At 33.7% G+C, this 20,288-nt stretch overlaps 1 protein-coding gene across 1 annotated transcript in view; it reads left to right on the forward strand.

Moving 5' to 3' along the window:
- The window catches only part of LOC110458512 (titin-like), a 483,136-nt gene that overhangs the window by 432,710 nt on the left and 30,138 nt on the right, over positions 1-20,288 (forward strand). The window contains exons 259-263 of the mRNA XM_021510245.1: positions 9,039-9,083; positions 12,456-12,480; positions 15,705-15,897; positions 17,134-17,263; positions 19,925-20,044. Of these exons, the coding sequence (XP_021365920.1) occupies positions 9,039-9,083; positions 12,456-12,480; positions 15,705-15,897; positions 17,134-17,263; positions 19,925-20,044 (513 nt within the window). The remainder of the gene's footprint in view (positions 1-9,038; positions 9,084-12,455; positions 12,481-15,704; positions 15,898-17,133; positions 17,264-19,924; positions 20,045-20,288) is intronic.

The raw sequence follows: 20,288 nt of genomic DNA on the forward strand, positions 1-20,288 counted from the left end.
TCTGCGAAACCCAGTAATGCAACAAAACAACTTTATATTAAGTTCGCCAAGCTGCATGTTTGTCATATACATGTGTATGGTTCAAAAGTTCAATAGGAAGTTGAACTGTACTACGGCAGAGCTTGTCCAGCTCAAAGAGACTGTACTCCAAGTATGTAATGGTCTTGTTAAAGGATTAGACAAACCTTCGGGTGTAGTATTAGCCCTGTAATCCACTACTGACTATGTCTACAGTCAATCAGTACCAGGAGTCTAGATTTATAGGGACATTTAGGGCACTGTCCACAGATCCCTAGCTGGGGCACTCAGAATGTGTATATCTAAGTATAAGGTAGCATGCAGCCTTAAGTCTCCAAATGGAACAATAGCTAAATTTCTACAGGTGCGATCATTGATTAGAGCATGATTTATCAAACGGGTATATCGTTCAAAAACTGTTTGTAGAAATTGTGATGTCTGCTAACAGGACAGTCTCTCCTGCTTAAAGTGCTACCTGGGGTGTAATCCAAGGAGCATTGACCCAACGCGACCCTAGATCGAGGTCACCTGGTGTGTTTACACTAGTTGTAATCGACCTGCATTTAAATCTCTCCTCATGATTTTCCCATTCAGGGAGATGTTTGGTCATTTTGGGTAAGACCCTGTGGCAGTTTGTATAAATGTGATAATATCACGCAAATTAGATGAGGGATTATGACGGGATTAGGGGATTATCTCCCTTGTATAGACACAAAGATACAACTCTTGTATACGTAGTGTAGCTATTATTATACGAGGAGGATGAAGGGGTAGAGGCAGGTAGCGGGGATGGGGCTTGGGGGTTCAGGGGGGTCAGGGTGGATATGACAGGTGTCAAGCTGAAAATAACCGATCTACTGAATCACAAAGCATAAATGTTTTTATTTCAGATAAATATATAACAAAATATATTTACAAATAGTATATGAAGCTGACATATTAAAGTACTGGAGCTAGGTAGAACTAAATCCTGGATTATATAAAAGTTACGCTTAATGTAAATTTTACGGACAATTTACTTTAGGGATGCGTGTCATGTATACAGTTTTAATGTTGATGTTTCGGGCCGATTAGAAGATATGACATCTACCAGTTTTCAATTTATAAGTTTATATACCTGTGTAATCGTTTCCAGATAATCTCTGAAAAAAATCAGAAAAACTGAGTCATTCTTAACTGGGATAAAATATGATATTTTCACACCCTAAGATCCTATACACTGTACTACGTTTTATCATATAAAAGATTTTGTACTTTACTTTTAATATAAATTACTGTTCATAATTTTGTGTCTTAAAAAGTATTCATTCAATAAATTATTACCTACTATAGATATTGTTTTGATATTATTAGATTTCTACAAACTCTTACTTAGTGTAATATTGTGATGATACACTGCCCATGCAGTGGAACTAGTATTATAAAGGTACTTGCATATCTATATAAGGCCTTTCTATAGTATGATGTACTGGCATTGTTTTGTACTGTTGGTATTGTAAATATATTTGTAATGTCCATAGGTGTCAACCTTTGAAACCGCTGATGAGCGAGATCTCCATCTTTCCACATTTCCAATGAGGGAGAAAGTGTGTGAAACGGGATTGAATCTGCTTTACGCAATTTATCTTTCCCATTTTATGCATCAAAATAACTCCAAAAAGCATTTGTTTGATTCAGACACACCTGTTGTGATTATTACACACACCCTGCAGTAACTAGGAGATCATCTGACCACAGGATGTAGATTTTGAGTTTGTGTGAGTTTGGACTTGAATGACGGAGTTTCGAGGGAGATTGGTAAATTTTTATCAAAATGGGGAGTCTCCCTCCTAATGAGGGAAATTAAAGTTGACAGCTATGAGCAAGCACAACATTTTGACCACAATTTACCAATCTCCCACCCAAATTCAAGTCCAAACTAAAGTATATTGGTATATAAGTGAATATTGGGTCAAAATCGCAAAACTTTAAGCCCGTGTAAATAATTCGTTATACAGTATCACATTTTCATCTCTACTTGTCTGTCTAACTGGTATGTACCATATTCTAGTAAACGTGGCTAGATTGAGGGTACTCCTTTTCACTGTTGTCTAGAACAAAGGACAAACTTTATACGCCCTTCTCATTTGTCTAGCATACTATGCAAGATATCAGTACTCCCAGTTCCCTGTTGTTGAACACAATGGACAAGACTTTGAGTGACCCTGTTTCCAATCATCTTAGTACCAAGTATTTGTAACTGTCTATAGTAATTGGGACAATAATAATGAAGTTATTCATGAAAAGAAACTGTAAAATGTGCAATAGGCCAATAGTCGTGAAAAGGTAAAAAAATAATCAAAAAAATCAGAATGGGTAAAATATTAGCTTGTTCACCCTGACTTTCATAATGGCTATTCCAACCTTTGAATTAGAAGAGTTTAAATGTGTCTTCAGGGGTGAATAAGTTCAGATTTTTACATGAAAGAGTTTTTTTTATAAAACTGTCTATAGAGAGTTTAATTCCCTGAAAATGACATAAGGTATGAATCCTGAAATTAAAAGACCCAATAAAGGAACAAAATTAACTTGCTACATCTCAGTGGTGTTGTGTGTCAATTCACTCGAACAACAGGGATTAGTGTAGTATACATCCCAAGCTGTGACTCTCAGAACTTTTCTCCACTGACGCCAGGTCCCACAGTGTGACCACTGTCAAACTGGTGTTTTATAACTTTGAACCCTTCATTTTAAGATTTTTACCTGCAGGGTAGACGTTGATTTGTCTGTATGAGGGCGTTGGACGCAGTAATCTCCTTACAGAGAAAACTAAACTCTGAAGGGATATGCTTTCACAAAGTTTGTCAACACGGATTTGTCAATTTTCATACATACAAAACCATATTGTCGTAACCTATGTGACAATTATTAATGGGTACCTAATGCTCAAAATGGAAACTTTTGTTTGTTCATGCATAGATGAAAATTGATAAATGACATATTTGAATTAATTAAAATCTTGAATTTCATTTTGTATAAAAGTGTTCACGCCTGATTGGCAATGCCATGCTACAAAATTGAAAACTGAACTTATCATCAACATATAAATTTAAGGCTCAAGTTGAGGTATGCTTTTATTTGGATAATAATGGATTTCAAACTTATTGAGTTTTGGAGAATGATATATATCTTTCCTTGCCTTACCTGACAGGTAATTTAAACAGAAGGTATTTGTACTCTTACCCAGAGAATGCCTTAAGCTTGCTAAAATATCTTGGATATTATATTGTAAATATCAGCTTGCAATGGTATTTCTGAAGGACAAGTCAATAACTCTTCTCCTGCTTTTTATCTCGACTATCAACCTTCTGAATTTTGTAACAAGTAGTATTTTACGACAATACTTTGTCTGTTAAGTGTATTTGGTCATTCAAATCGACATTCTAAAACTAGACAATAGTGCGTCATGTTTTGAATAGGTGTAGCCCTATTATTGGTACCCAGTAGTAATCTGTTATCAGGTTCGGGTTCAAGTTACCCGGTAACCAAATAATTCAGGTATGTCTTTTTTAAGCTCAGTTTAGCCTTAAATTAAAGGTCATATTAGAATGAACAAATATATTTCGAAAAATGTTATTCATGCATCTGCATAATAAATATTTCACTTTTTACCTTTTGTTCATATTTTGATAATATGATATATCAACCCTTAACTGTATGAATCCATGTTTACTCATTCACCCCTGAAATTTCATAATGAACTATTCCAACCTTTGATTTGGGAGAGTTCAAATGTGTCTTCCGGGGTGAATGAGTTAATTAGTTCTCCTAGTAACAGATATTCTGAGTAATATTTTCATTACTGTGAAATTTCAGGTGTGTGACCTAGAATTTTCTTACCTGGTATGTTGCTACCTGTATAAGAATCTAAGTCAGAAACCTGGGAAAATAATTTTGATGGGTTAAATTCATTTAATAAGGGAGATAATTTGAGGGTTCATAACTTCAATAGCAAGGGGAGATCATTTTAGTGGACTGAAATTAGGTCGTAAGTAGAAAACCTTAAGAGGATAACTCTGCAATATTCGAGATAATTTAAAGTTCTAAAATCTGTCCACAAGGGAGATAGCCTGAGGGTATGTTATGTTGTAAAAGGGGAGCTTATTTGAGAAGGCTGAAATCTTTCAAAGGGGAGATAACTTAAGGAGGCATTACTCTTTAACATGAGAAATAATTTGAGGGTTATACAATGTTCACAAGGGGAGATAAATTGAGGGAAATTTACACAGTAAAAAGGAGACAATTTTAGGGAACATAACACTGTTATTAAGGGAGATAATTTGAGCTGCTGAACTCTAATCAAGGGAGGTAGTTTTAGGGGAAAGTACTCTGTTAGGAACAGACATGATTTTCTGGGACAGAATGCTGTTAAGAAAGGGAGGTAATTTCAGTTTACTGAACTCTGTTACAAACATGTATCAACACAATGATAATCATACGTTGGTACATAGTTTTGTCGAACAGGGTTACAATGTTGATGTTCATGTACGGTGACATGTTAAACGGCTAGGTGGGGGTCTTATAGTTCCTATACAGTATCCATTTAACTTTTCTCAAATGTAGACTTGACAGACCTCAGTCTCCAATGTTTGAGCTAAAAGGTCAGATATTTCTTTTTATCTTTTGAAATTATATCGAGGTTAAATATTCAGTCAATTTGATGAAAAGCATTCGTATGCGATATCAAATCAATCAATAGATATATTATAGAACGTTTTCACACTCAATTTAAATCCAGATCAGAATTTCAACAAAACCATTAACCTTTATCAATTAAATAGAACCTGATTTAATGCATTATATCACTGCCATCAATTTTAAGGTTTTAATGACAAATCAACAGAACTACCTGTCAGAATTTAAAATGTGCACATTGGACACTCCATAAATTCACCACATTTCTATATGTCAGTGATGAGGCGAAATTCATTTATAAACTTAATATTGACATAGCGTTCATCTGCTGTGAATAGTTTTATTTACCTGCTAGATAAACCGGTATGAGAACCATATTAGATGTATGCGTTCAGCCGTTTCTACAGTGAGTTGGTAGGCTTCATTTAATTCTGTGTGTACATAACTAGAGGGTACAAAAATAAGTGAAGGTATTTAAATAAAAAATTATCTCAAATTATACATACACATTGTGTAAGAGAAGGGTGGGGTGTGTTTGGTTTGATACCTTGGGTGGAAGAAGATCTGGGCTAATCTTCCGAGTAATTGGTTGTGATCTGTGGCATTATAAACCAGAATTTTTGACCGAGAGATCTTAAGAACATATATATATATATGTACAATGTAGTATATATATATATATACATGTAGATCAGATTTAAAATTTTACCTGGATTTTACACCTGGAAATAATCTCTGACAAATCATGGACCGTTAACGATGGAAAATACAGGTAATTATCATTTATAGATATATGAATTTATTTATTTTTATGTATTTCATAAATATGCCAGGAAAATTTAGTTTTTGGTGAGTTTATTAATATCTGAATATTGTAAACAAAAACAGGTGGTGAAATTTAGTTTGTATCAACCAGTCATATGCTAAGCTATGTGAATATCTACAGGATAGTTTACTTTAAAAAAAAAAGATGTTTTAAATACTTTCGTTGAGTACAAGCAATTTATCAACAATATTTTGTTTTCCAAAGTGCAGTTCTAAATTATTTTGTCATATGACACAAGAATGTTAATTAAGGAAGTCTTAATAGATATTAATTGTTCTGCTACATTCAGAGAAATTTCCGGACTTTGGACAAACACTTAAAAACAACTTAACATGTTAATGGTTGCTAAGTTCTGAATGGTCAAAAATGCAAGACAGCTTTAAAGCAAGGTCAGACAGCACAGGTGTAAGACGATCTTTTTGTTGATGTGGGTTTTTCTTCATGAGACATTATAAGCACTTTGAAGACCATAGTTGGGGTTCGAAGTGTTTTAATGATCAAGATTTCATCACATTTCCTGATATCAAATGTAGATATACTTTACTGATCATTTTACCAGGAGAAACGGGAATTAAAATGTGAAATATTGATCCCAGATCTACGTAGACCTCTCAACAGATCGTTGTATTGACTACAGCAATATTATTAATTGAAATTTAGTCACGTATGCACATGAAAAAGGCTTGTTCCAGTTTCATTCGAATTGAAATAAGGGTTTAACCTTTAAAATCATATTGAAAGTGGTATTTACTGTAATCTAGGATTTAATATCCATGTTTGTAAGTCACAAATCGTGAAGAAAGTTTTCATCAAATTTTGTATCTTATGAGACAACATTTGATCACACCTTAGGAGGTTTTCTATAGGATCTTTGATAAACATTTAGTTTATGGAAACTTTTTCAAGATATTAAAGTCTTTTCCAACAGGAATCATGTTTCTATACCATAAGAACAATAGAGGATGTATTTAGCTGAAATAGAACAATAATGCAACAGTAATTAAAATGATCAGGCTTCCGCGCCATTTTTTGTCGTCTGCCTCAGTTGCTCGAAACTCAGGTCTTGTGCCTGTTGCACCTTTTCTTAGAGAGGCTTGAGCTCCGAATAAAAGAAATATTACCAGGAAACTTGAACACAACGTTTCATTTACCAGTTACGTTACCAATATCGTCCCATAAGACAAACTGTTATATAGATGCAGCTATATTACCTTACTACTGTTTAAAAACCTGGATATGTGATTGTTTCATCACACGTACTTGCAGTCCCAGTACAAGATAAAATGAGTTAACTCATTTACCCCAGAATTTTCATAATGAACTGTTCCATTATTTGAATTGGAAGAGTTCAAATGCATCTTCAGGGGTGAATGAGTTATGCGATGAGCCAAACGTGGTGATGATGTTGAATTTCTATGCAGACTATAGCAAATTCTACTGAATCATGTTTTCTGTTAAAAAACCAGAAACAGAGATAAAACAACAGAAGCGTCACTGATTCATGATAATGTATAGCTACAATAATATTTCCTAAAAAATGATTTTATTCAGTGACAATGTGAAAGTACTCTCTTTTAATATAAGTGATAAATTCTCTATACACATCTCCTATGGTGTGGTTTCCAAACATGGAAATGGGTCTGATAATGTCTGATGGATGAAAGGCCAATTTCTGCCAAGTTGTTGATTAAAAAAACATCTTTGAAAGCCAGCCATCAAAAAGCCATCACAACTATAGAGATATTTTCATGCATTGATCCTAAGTTATGTGTGAAGATAATTTAGTTTAGGCCAGAGGATTAAGTTATTGTCAAAGTGATGGTCGTCATAAAATTTCTGGGCGGGCGATGTTGATATCAACATTTTGTATACATGACAAAAAGTCAGCCCACAGGGGTGGGGTTAGAGGGTAGTGTAAGGCATCCCCTGTGGTTTAAAATGGACTGTGCTCCTCCTTGATTTAGCCCAGGCCATTTCAATCAAGAGGGATGACAAGACAGGAGATTAACCCTTAGAGTGCTACATTAGAATAACATATGGTAACCAATCAGTGCTGAATTAATTAGGACAATTTATTTTTCACTGCAGTTCAAATTTAGATATAACTTCATAAGTCACAATTTTAGTAAAAATATTGCAAAAATAATACTTATAATAAACATATTAATACCAATGGAAATTAGTTATTTGATGTGTTTGATTAAACTTTAAACAATACGATTAGCTGTTGACCATATAAAATACCATTTTATAGAATGTGCAACTATAATTGTGACTAGCAGTGGTGGCCACAGACATACAGCGCAACTATAGTTGTGACTAGCAGTGGTGGCCACAGACATACAGCGCAACTATAGTTGTGACAAGCAGTGGTGGCCACAGACATACAGCGCAACTATAGTTGTGACTAGCAGTGGTGGCCACAGACATACAGCGCAACTATAGTTGTGACTAGCACTCAAAGGGTTAACACTAAATATGAATTGGTGCAAAAGTCATGCATTTAATTTTTACACCCTATACACATTGTGGTTTAGACACAAAGCATGGGAAGGTCGTAGGATAAACCTGCTATGTATTTACACGAACTTGTATACCTATATATATGTTTGTTTACATGGTGCAAACACTTTCATCGATTTTCTGTATAAAAAAAGGATAAGTGTTGAAAGCGCAAGCTCTAGTTGTACATACATGTATACATATATATACATTGAGGAAAATTAACAAATTCAGTTTTTATAAAAATATGTTTAGAAGATCGATTTTTCATGTAGATTGTGTTGTGGGGATCATTTTGAATTCCAGAACGTTGAAATTATGAAAACACTGCTGATTCCGATTTTACCTTTAATTTGTATAAGCTGATAGCTTAATTGATAAAACTAAGCCTGTAATCATGAAAACATTTTCATGCTCAAACCAAGTTTTTTGTGATATTTAATAAATAAAAATTCACATTTTGCCGATGATTTGGACAAAGTTTTGGGAGACTTCTAACCGAATACAATTTAAAATGTAATTTACACTTGATGTTTTGACCGTGGCATCTAATATAATTTAAGCAAGTTATAAATAAAAAAGTTTCATGAATATGGGGGAGGCTGCGGTAGCCATGTGATTGAGGCGTCTGACATCACTGGGTCAGGGGTTCAAGACCTACGTGGGGCAGTCACCAGGTACTGGCTGTTGGTCGGTGGTGTTTCTCCAGGGACTCCACCTTTCCTCCACCATCAAAACCTGGCACGTCCTTAAATCCTTAAATGACCATAACTGTTAATTGGATGTAAAACACAAACCAAACCAAACCAAATCATGAATATGGGCCCAAGTGTTTTTCATCTATCTGTCTGTCCTTTCTTTGTAAATTCTACTTTTGCATGTTAGCTCAGCAAGCACGTCTCTGGTATGTTGTAACATTAGATCATTAGAAGCACACCTGTGATCTGCTGTCTACCTGTTGTCATATTTCAACTAAATACCTGAGTCTTACCTGGTCAATATTTTTTGTCGTTTACAGGTGGAAGTCTGGCCCGCAGTGTAACTGACGATCAGAATAACACTGGTGAGTGAAGTTTTGTTTATTTTTTATTGATTTGAGGCCGGTTATGTTTGATGATTGTTTATTTTTTATTGATTTGAGGCCTGTTATGACAACTAAAACAAAGACATATAACTCTTGATCACTCTAGGAGATCCCAACCAGAATTCCAAGAGCAGATCATCTAGAGCTTTAACTCATTCACCCCTAAAATTTCATAATGAACTATTCCAACCTTTGAATTGGAAGAGTTTAAATGTGTCTTCAGGGGTGAATGAGTTCAAATTCATTTTTTATTTTTTTTATTTTTTTATTTTGGGGTACCAAAAGTTACACAAGAAAAATCTATTTTTTTCAATGCATTATGTTTTTGTTGGCCCAATATTTGATGTTAGGTATAAACAGCAAGTTTGATTTATGCATACCGTAAATATATGTCAGATTTGACTTAATAAACTTCCTGGGCACTTAGCACATCGGAAGAATAAGACTGATTTCAAAATTCTCAAAAACAGCTACAAAAGACAAAAGTTGTTGAATGAATGAGATGTTCGGACTAAAAGAAGGAAAGAGAGCATTTATAAGGGATATACAGGGCACTTATTATATCAAATACAGTAGGCAATAAAGGAATTCTGGATCCCCTAAATAATATATATATATTGGTATTGAAATATACTCTTAAATTATTTATTTTTTTATTCAGAAAATTTGATTTTTGCATGCCTATAAAATAGATTTTGGTAACCAGAATTCAAAATATTATATACATGACATGATATGTAAACTTGTAATTTCCCGTCATTACTGGCAAAATATTTTTGATAAGGAACGCTAATGATAGTGGTTTCTATTTCAAGGGTATAGGCATGTGTGTATTGTAAATACAAACGATGTTGATATTTTATCCATACCATGACACTCAAGAGTCGGCTATGAATGAGAGGTGATTTCCTGTCAAAGTTATTCTACTCATTGAATGTTTACGATAATATTTTTACAAAACCTGATACTGAAAGGTTAAAAATAGAATATCAGAAGGTCTCACTTCCTTTGATACAATGTTAGGCTTTATAGCGACCTTTCCAGTGTGTAGTTGTTAAAATGACACAATCTAAGGTCTGTTTGAAAGCTGGTGGGGGGAGGTGATTCAAGCCTGAAAAAAAATAAAAAATAGTGATAATTGACCTGTTTGGAACGTGTCTGACACCTGGTTTTAAAGAGATCAAGCTGTAATTTAGAGTAAAACCTGACTTAACTGACACCTGACTTGAAGGACATCCTGTAATATACAGTAAAACCTGACTTTACTGACATCTGGTAATATACAGTAAAACCTGACTTTACTGACATCTGGTAATATACAGTAAAACCTGCCTTTACTGACACCTTACTCTAAGGTAATCATGTAATAGACAGTAAAACCTGACTTTACTGACATCTGACTCTGAAGACATCTGGTAATATACAGTAAAACCTGACTTTACTGACACCTTACTCTAAGGTCATCATGTAATATACAGTAAAACCTGACTTTACTGACACCTGACTATCAGGACAGCATGTAATATACAATAAAACCTGACTTTACTGACACCTGACTATAAGGACAGCATGTAATATACAGTAAAACCTGACTTTACTGATACCTGACTTAAACAACTTCCAGTAATATTTAACAAGACTTTATTGCCACATAAAAATTGTCTTCTTCCTTTAAACCTGACTTTATAACAATATACTATTATCTTGATAGGGAAAAACAGGTCCTACTGAGATTATAATTTCAAATATCCTTAGAACTGAAGCAACTGTGATAACGTACATTTAGAAATATTATAAAAGTCAGCTTTGACAAATTGTTTTCCACAGTAGACACACTATGATGAAAGGATCTGTATCTGTCATTTAAAATTGTGTGATTTATTACACAGAAAGACAGCAAAACAGAATCAGACATAAAAGGTCTAATATATTATCTATGTTACCGGAAAAATATTATCACTGTCAGATAAAAAAAAAATGTATTCATTATCAAATTATCACCTTGTTGATAGGACTAATATAGTTTTAATCTCTTATCCATTTATCATGTTTATTGATAATAAATATGTTGAAATTATCTTATCATTATTAAACTGTTGCTTTTAATCTCATTATCTCATTGAGTTCCATATCCTGTCAGTATATTACAAACTGAATATAAGATCACAAATATGAATACATTGTGTTGGCAAATTCAAAATAATTTTGTTAGCAACACACCTGGAGAAATATCAAGTCAGTATATTAGTGACAGCATGGATATGGACGACAAGTTTTAACCCTTTCACCCCTAGATAACTTAAGTAGACTCTACCATACATTGATCTGGAGGAGTCCATTATGGTTTCAGTGGTGAAAGGGTTAATTAAGTAAGAACATATTGTGCAATAACTTTCTCCACAACAAGCAGAATTTATATCATGTCTGTTTATTTAGTGACATTAAAATAGGACTAATGGTGTGATATTTGGTGTTGGGTGATTTAATGACTAAATATTTCCCTGTAATGCATTTGTAGTTCTTATTTTATTTTTTTGAAGATTGACATATCTGTCACAATGAGTCAATTTTTGTGTATAAGTCTAGGGATTTCTGATATAAACTGTCTATAAAACTCGAATATCTATTTCAAAAAAACATTATTCATCTTAATAAGTGCCCTAGGCTCTTTAAGATTTGGTCAAACTTTCTGTTAGAAAGCTTTTAGAATCCACAAAAATAGCAATAATGGACTTTTTATTTAGAATGTAAATTATTGTGAAGTGAAACAGTGGGCACTTGGGTGCTTTCTAGGTCATTTAGGGTACTATGAAATATTTAATGTAATTTAAGGAGACCTCTGTTCCCTGTCATGAAATACTTAATGTTATTTAAGGATCCCTGTTCCCTGTCATGAAATATTTAATGTAATTTAAGGATCCCTGTTCCCTGTCATGAAATACTTAATGTTATTTAAGGATCCCTGTTCCCTGTCATTAAATATTTAATGTAATTTAAGGATCCCTGTTCCCTGTCATGAAATATTTAATGTTATTTAAGGATCCCTGTTCCCTGTCATGAAATATTTAATGTTATTTAAGGATCCCTGTTCCCTGTCCCCCTGCACTCTAGTTTTTCATTATTCACAGTGACCTCCCCTTAATATTTTTCGGGTATAATTGTGCCACAGTTTGGTCAGGACAATTTCTTTTACAAGGTAGCTCAGTCAGTTAGTTGCCGTTAACATTTTTGGCAGTGGTACGGGGATCCTTAAGAAAAATGTATTAATAAATATTATTTTTTTTTAAATATATGTATCACCTGTGCATTTATTGCAGTTGTTTAATCAATATTTTTGTATCTTTGTTGCAGACCTTCAGGTTGATCCAGTTTCCAAGTAAGTATTTACACGTCAATATTACTTCATTGATTTACACTTATTTAAAACACTTCCTTGCAGTTATATCTCTGTTTTATGTCGGCCATAAATTTTGTTACAAGTGAAATGGAGTTTGCTTTAGTTGGGCGTAGGACCTATATCTCTCATACCTGTATATATATATATGTGTGTGTATATAAATTTTACTGAAAATTTCCCTACATGTAGAGAGTATGATAAAAATATTTGAACCCAAGGGGTGAGATTCTTTAATCGCCACTAGTCGAGAATTGTATGAGTTCTATATTGAAATATAAAAATTTCACTCTCACACTACTCATTCACCCCTACATATCTAAACTGGACTTGCCCAGTCTTTGATTTGGTAAGGTTCAAATGTGACTTTAGGGGGGAATGGGTTAAGGCAAAACCTCCAGCAGGCTGCCAAGGTTATACCTCAAATTCAAAACTTAATTAAACTTTCTGGAAATCAACCCTTGGCCATCTTGGTGAAAGGCGACTGCGTTATCCACTGCGCCACCCGACCATCCCTTGCGTAATTCATCACATCTTGAAAATTGTTCAAGGGAGGGAGCTAAAAATATTGAGAGAAGAAAAAAGAAGTTTTGTGGCCTTTAATTTGGTATACAGGACTGTACATGTTGGTACCTGGTATTTACAGGGAAGTCAATCGGATATATGTTTATAGCATTTCCTTGAATACAAATATTTTTTTATGACAAAGATATATAAATTTCTTTTCATGACGTGTGCTGTCACGCTATATTTAAATGGGTAAACCCTATAGGAGGTTATATTACAAAGCCCACAATCATTTTTGAGAAACATTTGTACAAATGGAAAAACCCAAGTTTCACTATCATAACCACAAATAAATGTACGGGACTGTTTAAGAAAGACCAAGGGCTATATCAGTATTCAAAAACTAGAAAGGATAAAGTTTAAAATGAATTATGAATTACTGAAATTTAACCGTCCTCGTCTATACAATAGATCAAAGGTGTAGATTTCTTATTCTTTGAGTAAGCTATTCGACATCTGAACAGACGCCAGTTTGAAGATGAACAAAAGATTCTAAAAGTAAATCTAGTCCACAACTTAAATGAAAGCCCTGTGAGCTTAAAAATTTGAAGAAAAAAAATATGTGTACTTATGCAGCTTTATTTATTTTTAAATTCAAAACAAGGTTGATGCAATAAATTTTAATACAGTTTTTCTTCACATTAAGTTTGACCAGGTGAAATGAGTGCAATTCATTTTTAGACAAAATGACCAAAAAGTCTAAAATTAGTGGCTATGTTCATAAATAAATAACTGTTTTGAAGGTTGCAAAAAACAAAAATAAATGAATAAAACACAAAAATCATTAATGGACAGTAAACAAATGTTTCATGAAGTTAGGTTATAATCCTGTGAGATGCTCATATCAAGACTTTTACTGAAGTGATTTCTATAGGTGTCAACCTCTGAAACCTCCAATGAGGGAGATCTCCCTCATTCCACATCATACTGTTTTGCTCAATTTATCTTTCCCTTTTTATGTATTAAAATAACTCCAAAAATCATTCCTTTGATTCAGACACACCTGTTATGGTCGTTACACACACCCTGCAGTAACTAGGAGATCATTTGACCACAGGATGTAGATTTTGAGTTTGTGTGAGTTTGGACATGAATGAGTGAGTTTCGAGGGAGATTGGTAAAAAAATTGTCACAATGAGGGAGTCTCCCTCCTGATGATGGAGTCTCCCTCCTAATGAGGGTGGTTGGACAGCTATGGATTTGATAGAAATGCCATTTTGTTGTTTGGTAGCGAGTCGACAGAAAAACATCATTTTGACTCCTGTATGGTATTGTTGTCTGCCAGTGCACATGATGTCGAGGTGCAGTTGTGCAGATGTTCGTCCTATACCCTAAGGCCGTTTGATGTGGTTTGGTCGCTATACTCGTTAAGTTTCAGTTAACCCTCTTGACCTCAGCGTTAGGTAATACTGTACTACACACTTGTGTGTAACACAAAAGCATGTCAACTTCTGGATGAACCACTCCATGGGAGCTCCTATCCCTTTTTTGTTTTCTAAAAGAGAAGAATTTGTCAAAATGGGGAGCCTTATGAAAATGTATAACCAATAAAATGAATAATAAATTATTTTATTGATTTTATATATTTTTGTTTATTAACATATTTTTTTTAATAATTATCATCACTTGTTCTGGGAACTCTAAGAAGCGTTTTTAACATCACTATCAAATTTAATCTAAGTACAACTTTTCCACGTAAAACAATCTCTAAATATTAAACAGTCGTAAATCCATACAAAAGGAAGGGTATGTTTCCTTGTATTTAAAGCATATATTACAAAGTTTTCATGATTTCTATTTTATTTTTGTGAAATAACAAAAGTGTGAAAATCTAGTAGATTATCTCCCTTCTTAAACCATTGACCATTTGTCTCAGAGTTATATATGCTTAAAGTAAAATAGTTTTGATAATGGAAATATATTTAGGATTGACACCTGGTACAAACATTACAGAGACAGGAATACATTTCTAGTCCAAGATCATACACAAGAAATTTATATTAGCAGAAAATGTTGAGCAGCTCCAAAAAAAATATCTTTCCCTGTGTACACCTACCTGTGCAGTGGTATTACATGAAGCTGTATGCACAATGGGCTTCTTTCTAAAATGTCTTTGTTTGGTGAAATGTATACTGACATTTTATTCTCTCACACAAACAAAGACAATGGCGCTCCTAATCTCAGTCCCTTGTTTTGTCCTCAATTCTGCTTAGAACATTCAACAAATTGTCCTCTTAAAGGTAATTAAAATTCTATTACATGTTTTTATTCAACAACACATTTGATGGTGTGAAATGACATTTTAATTAAAAGTCTTCAACCAAACTTACACAAGGGATCGTTTCATGGCTGGGCATATAATTTATAAAAAAATGTTGTCAAATACCTGGCATGCATGTGTCGATTTGAAATAGTTTTGGTGCTAAGTTGCAAGTCTTATTTACGGCTTCTGTCAGAGTTTTTTTTCCTCTCTGCCATAAACCTGTCCTGGGTTTGAAATGTGATCAGTTTGGGAGTAAAGAGTACAAATTAAAAAAGAAATAAAACAAAAGAATATAAACAAAATAAAACAACGCAAAGAGAAATAGGTAATTAATATTATAAAAAATATTAATTATGATTTGTTTTTTTCACAACAGGAAACTAGTAAAGGACAAGAAATCCGGAAAAGAGAAAGAAAAAGTCCCAGAGTTCATAGTAAAGCCGAGGCGTCAGTTTGTCAACGAAGGGCAGACGGCAAAACTCAAGGCATCTTATGATGACACGCCACAAACTAAACTCACCTGGAGCCGAACAGACGGCGAAACTCTCTCAACTGGTGGCAAATACAAGGTGAGTCTTGTAGCTGTTCAAACTAAAGCATTTAACTCATTCACCCCTGAAAACACATTTGAACTCTTCCAATTCAAAGGATGGAATAGGTTATTATGAAATTTCAGGGGTGAATGAGTTAGTGTCCAGTTAGCAACAGATTCATCTCCAAGAGATCGTTCTTATCCCAGATTTTTTTTTGATGTCCCAGCAATTTAGTGTTTCGACTTTTCCATTGGTCTATCAGAATATCCATGTGATGTCTTTGTTAGACCAATAGTGGTGTGCTCCATCACTCTAAAACTAGAAATCGAAAGTCATCAAGCTTCACATTTAGATACAATTCTTGAGGAAATTTGTAACATTTTATCAATTGTAGGTCACTGTGACCTATATTTTCTGCTTCACTGACTTCAATAAATTTTGCCTTTTGCTGATCTATTTTCATCAAGCTTGGAGCAGGGGAATTCGTATCCATTAGAAATATTTTCTAGTTCTAGACAAATTTTTTGAACTCTTCATTTCACTGTCAAGTAATGTTCTTAAAAATTGACAAACAAAAAATGAAGATGACAATTCTGGTGGACTGAAATGTCAGAATGATACACTTGTACCCCAGACATATCAGAATTATCCTCCTTGAATTGACATATAAGTGGGAACTTCGCTGTAGGTGGTATAACATCCCATTAGTAAATCCTAGTTACTCTCTGCCTAAGGTTGGAATAGTTCATTATGAAATTTTAGCGATAAATGAGTGATAAATGAGTCAAGGGTTATGAATCTGGCAGCACTTGTTCAAACCATTGCCAAGTTTAACAGGATCCTCTAGCATAAACTCAATCACCCTTACATTTTAAACTTGGCTCTCCCAGTCTTTGATATGGTAAGGTTCAAATGTGACTTTCGGGGTGAATGGATTAACATGTACAATGTGTTTAGAATTATGAATGAAATCTCAAGAAAATACATTGATGATTATATAGATTTTGGATGGACCAGGAGTGACAATTTAAAATAATTCTTACCTGATCTCTGATCTTATTCTACTTTAGGAAACATAACTTTGTTCAAACTTATCAGTATTCCATCATTTTTAATTTGAGTATGTTTGTGACTTCAGTATTTTGAATATAATTTTGATTAATTATTTTCATTCCAAACATGCAATTTTAGTATAATTGATTTAGAAAATACCTTTATAAAATCCTTTCTAGCTAATATTATAAACTTTGGTAAACTTCATTTCTGATTCAGATTTATGAGGAGAGTGGTTTTCATTGGTTGGAAGTACGTGATGTCACGAGCGAGGATTCTGGGAGTTACACATGTACGATCATGAACTCTGCCGGCACTAACAAGGCCGTCGTGGATCTTGATGTCTATGGTGAGTTTAAAATTGTATTGTTTGGTCATTGTTTAAATGTTTATTGTGAAAACTGTAAAAAGTATATATCCACAGTACTTTCAAACTTTTCCTAATCCTGTGTTTGATTTTATGTGGTTAGAATACTTTTAAAAAATATTGTTAACAGATTTTAATAAAGTGTTTAATGAGAAACAAGAGAGAAAAAGACACACAAAGAAAAGAAACGAAAAAACGTGGAGAGAAAGAATGATAGATGAGAAAAACAGGCACACATGGATGAGACAGGGGACAAACAAGATGGAGAGAAAAGAGAAACAGATAAACATGGAATAAATTAGAGATGAATAAAGGAGCAAAAGAATGAGAAATAATGTAGGGACAGTTATTGATGGGCGAGTGAGAAAGAGAGGAGAAAAGGGGCCCCACGGACAGAGAAACAAAGACAGAATAAAATAGTATCTCCTGCATACCTCTCAATAACGTCTATGAAGGCTAGAAAGTTCTAAATCTCCTTATAACAAACATACTATGAAATGAGCGCTAACAAACAGAATGATCTGGAAACGTTTACATTCCTAAGTATAGCAACTTGCCAAGTTAGGACAAAACTTTTGACGATGTTTGTATTTCCAGCAAAATAACATTTCATTATTGATTCTGTTTAAAACTTGAATGATTGACAGTTAAAGGTGAAATATTTTTTAACTTTGAACTTTTTCAATAAAAACTGGGAGTTACCTTCTCCACTGATAAGACTGTAAAAACATTCACCCCCGATGACACATTTGAACCCTTCCAAATCAATGATTGGAAAAATCATTATGAAATTTCAGGGGTGAAGGAGTTAAAATATTGGTGTGTATAGCTGTTTGATTCACTGATAATTTTACATTTGGTAACTCCACCTTCGTAATTTGTATGCTGTCGACATTTTTAATTAATTTTCAGAAGCTTTAAAAACCTTTCGATCATGAAATCTGTCAAAAATCAAATGTAATTCATTTAATATTCAAGAATGTGTGTAAATATTGGCTGTCGAGTTGATAAAGCTTATAGTAATGGACATATCTACCTGTAAAACATCCGCTTGGAACAAGCATTTAACGTTATTATGTCATTTAGTGACAGGTGATTCAACATTTTACCTGTATTTGTCATCAATCTTTAAAACGTACTCCCACCTGGATTTTAATATTAGTTTGTCCGTTTCTATCGACTCTGTATGTTAAATTTTGGGCACACCTGGAATTAGCTGGTCTTTCTTAACGAATTGGAATTTACATTTCACAGGTATATTTTTGTTGAAATATTATCATACAAATTATCATTATTAATATCTTATTATGATTTCAATTGCTTACGATGTTTTATTACAAGATTTGATAAATTGTGGTATTTTAATTGACAAGTTTTCTCAGCTGTTTGGATAATTTATGATTCAAAGGCCATTATGTTTCATTATTTTAAGTATCTTTCATTATTTCTGAACATACAAGTATTTTTAATCAGTTTTTATCCCTATTGTGTGTTTCTCTAATTTTCTTTTTGACTCGTTTCTCTTCAAAATATTTTCTTTTCAATGTTTCTGATCCATATGACTTTTAGGTATTTTTAAGGATCCCCATGTCTTCAAAACTCTTTCTGCTATGACTTTAGCTTTGATAGATCGTTTTTGAAAAGAAAAGTATACCATTCGGGACATATATGAAAACATAATGGAGATAAAATAAACAAAATATAATCAACAAACGTGTTCTGAGTGTAAAGTATTCTGAGGGGTCAGAACGGGATTCGAACCCTGGACTTCAGATTGTTATACCATCACTGAAACCAATTGAGCTCAACGGAAGTGTACTTGCCCAAATGTGCTACAGTTAATATCCAAATGGAAGTTAAAGGGAGGTTACTGTGTATAAAGGAATAATGACGGTGAAGTGGGACAGGGATTCTTAAAGGATATTTATTTGTCAGGATCTCTATTCCGCCTTTGCTTATTGCAGAGTTATCTTCTCTTTGGAGCAGGTATTGATTGTTACGTCACTTGTTTGTGAGCGTAACGTCATCAATTTTTGAGAAAACGATGTAATTTTCTCACACAGACCAATGACGTAACAATCAATACCTGCTCCCAAGAGAAGATAACTCGGCAATATGCAAACACGGAATAGGGAAGGTAGGAGGGCTAGGATGGTATATGGAATATTTCTTTTTCAAATAAATTAGACATGATTCGCAATAACAAAGGTTAGTTTACCAACATACTTATTGAAAAAGTGACATTTCAGGACAGAACTCTGAATCAGAATGATGAGATGTCTTAACCCTTTCACCCCTATGTAACTTTAGTAGGCTCTACCGTGTATTGATATGGATGAGTCCATTATGGTCTACAGTGGTGAAAGGGTTAACAGCGAGATAATTTTTGAGTGAGAATTGATGACTATGAGATTTTCCAGCAGTGAGATAACCTGGCCGTGAGATTTTGTGAATGAGATTTCTTGACGAGATTTACATAAAAGTGAGATTTTGCAGAAATTGATCTGATATATTTTTACTATAATACCCTTGAATCTCTGTCCTTGATGGACAGGTAAGGGAGAAACTTATAGAAGACTGTATTACGGATGAACTCACTTTTGTTAACTTTTCTTTTAACATAATACATTTCTTTAATTACAGTGAAGCCCCAGACTTCCTCCAAAAAGAGTGGTTTTGTGGCGCCAAAGGTCGACATTCCTCTTAACGACCTTGTTGTTTCTCCTGGAGACAAAAACGTCTCTCTGGAATGTAAATTCTCGAGTAAGTTTTGCTGAAACAAATTTAGTAATAAACATAATTAATTCAGTAATTAAAGTCGCTGTATAATATTCCTACCTCCCAGTGATTTTTGATGTGTCTACGTTGAATATTCCTTATTTATAATGATGGCAGACGGCAATATCGTAGCCATTATTCTCAGGATATTTAACGACTCAAATAACTTAGTACATAATTACGATACTGTGGTGTGCTGTATATTTCCATTGATATGAATTCATGTATG

The sequence above is a fragment of the Mizuhopecten yessoensis genome, unplaced genomic scaffold, assembly GCF_002113885.1.
Source record: "Mizuhopecten yessoensis strain PY_sf001 unplaced genomic scaffold, ASM211388v2 scaffold9639, whole genome shotgun sequence".
Classification (NCBI taxonomy): Eukaryota; Metazoa; Mollusca; class Bivalvia; order Pectinida; family Pectinidae; genus Mizuhopecten; species Mizuhopecten yessoensis.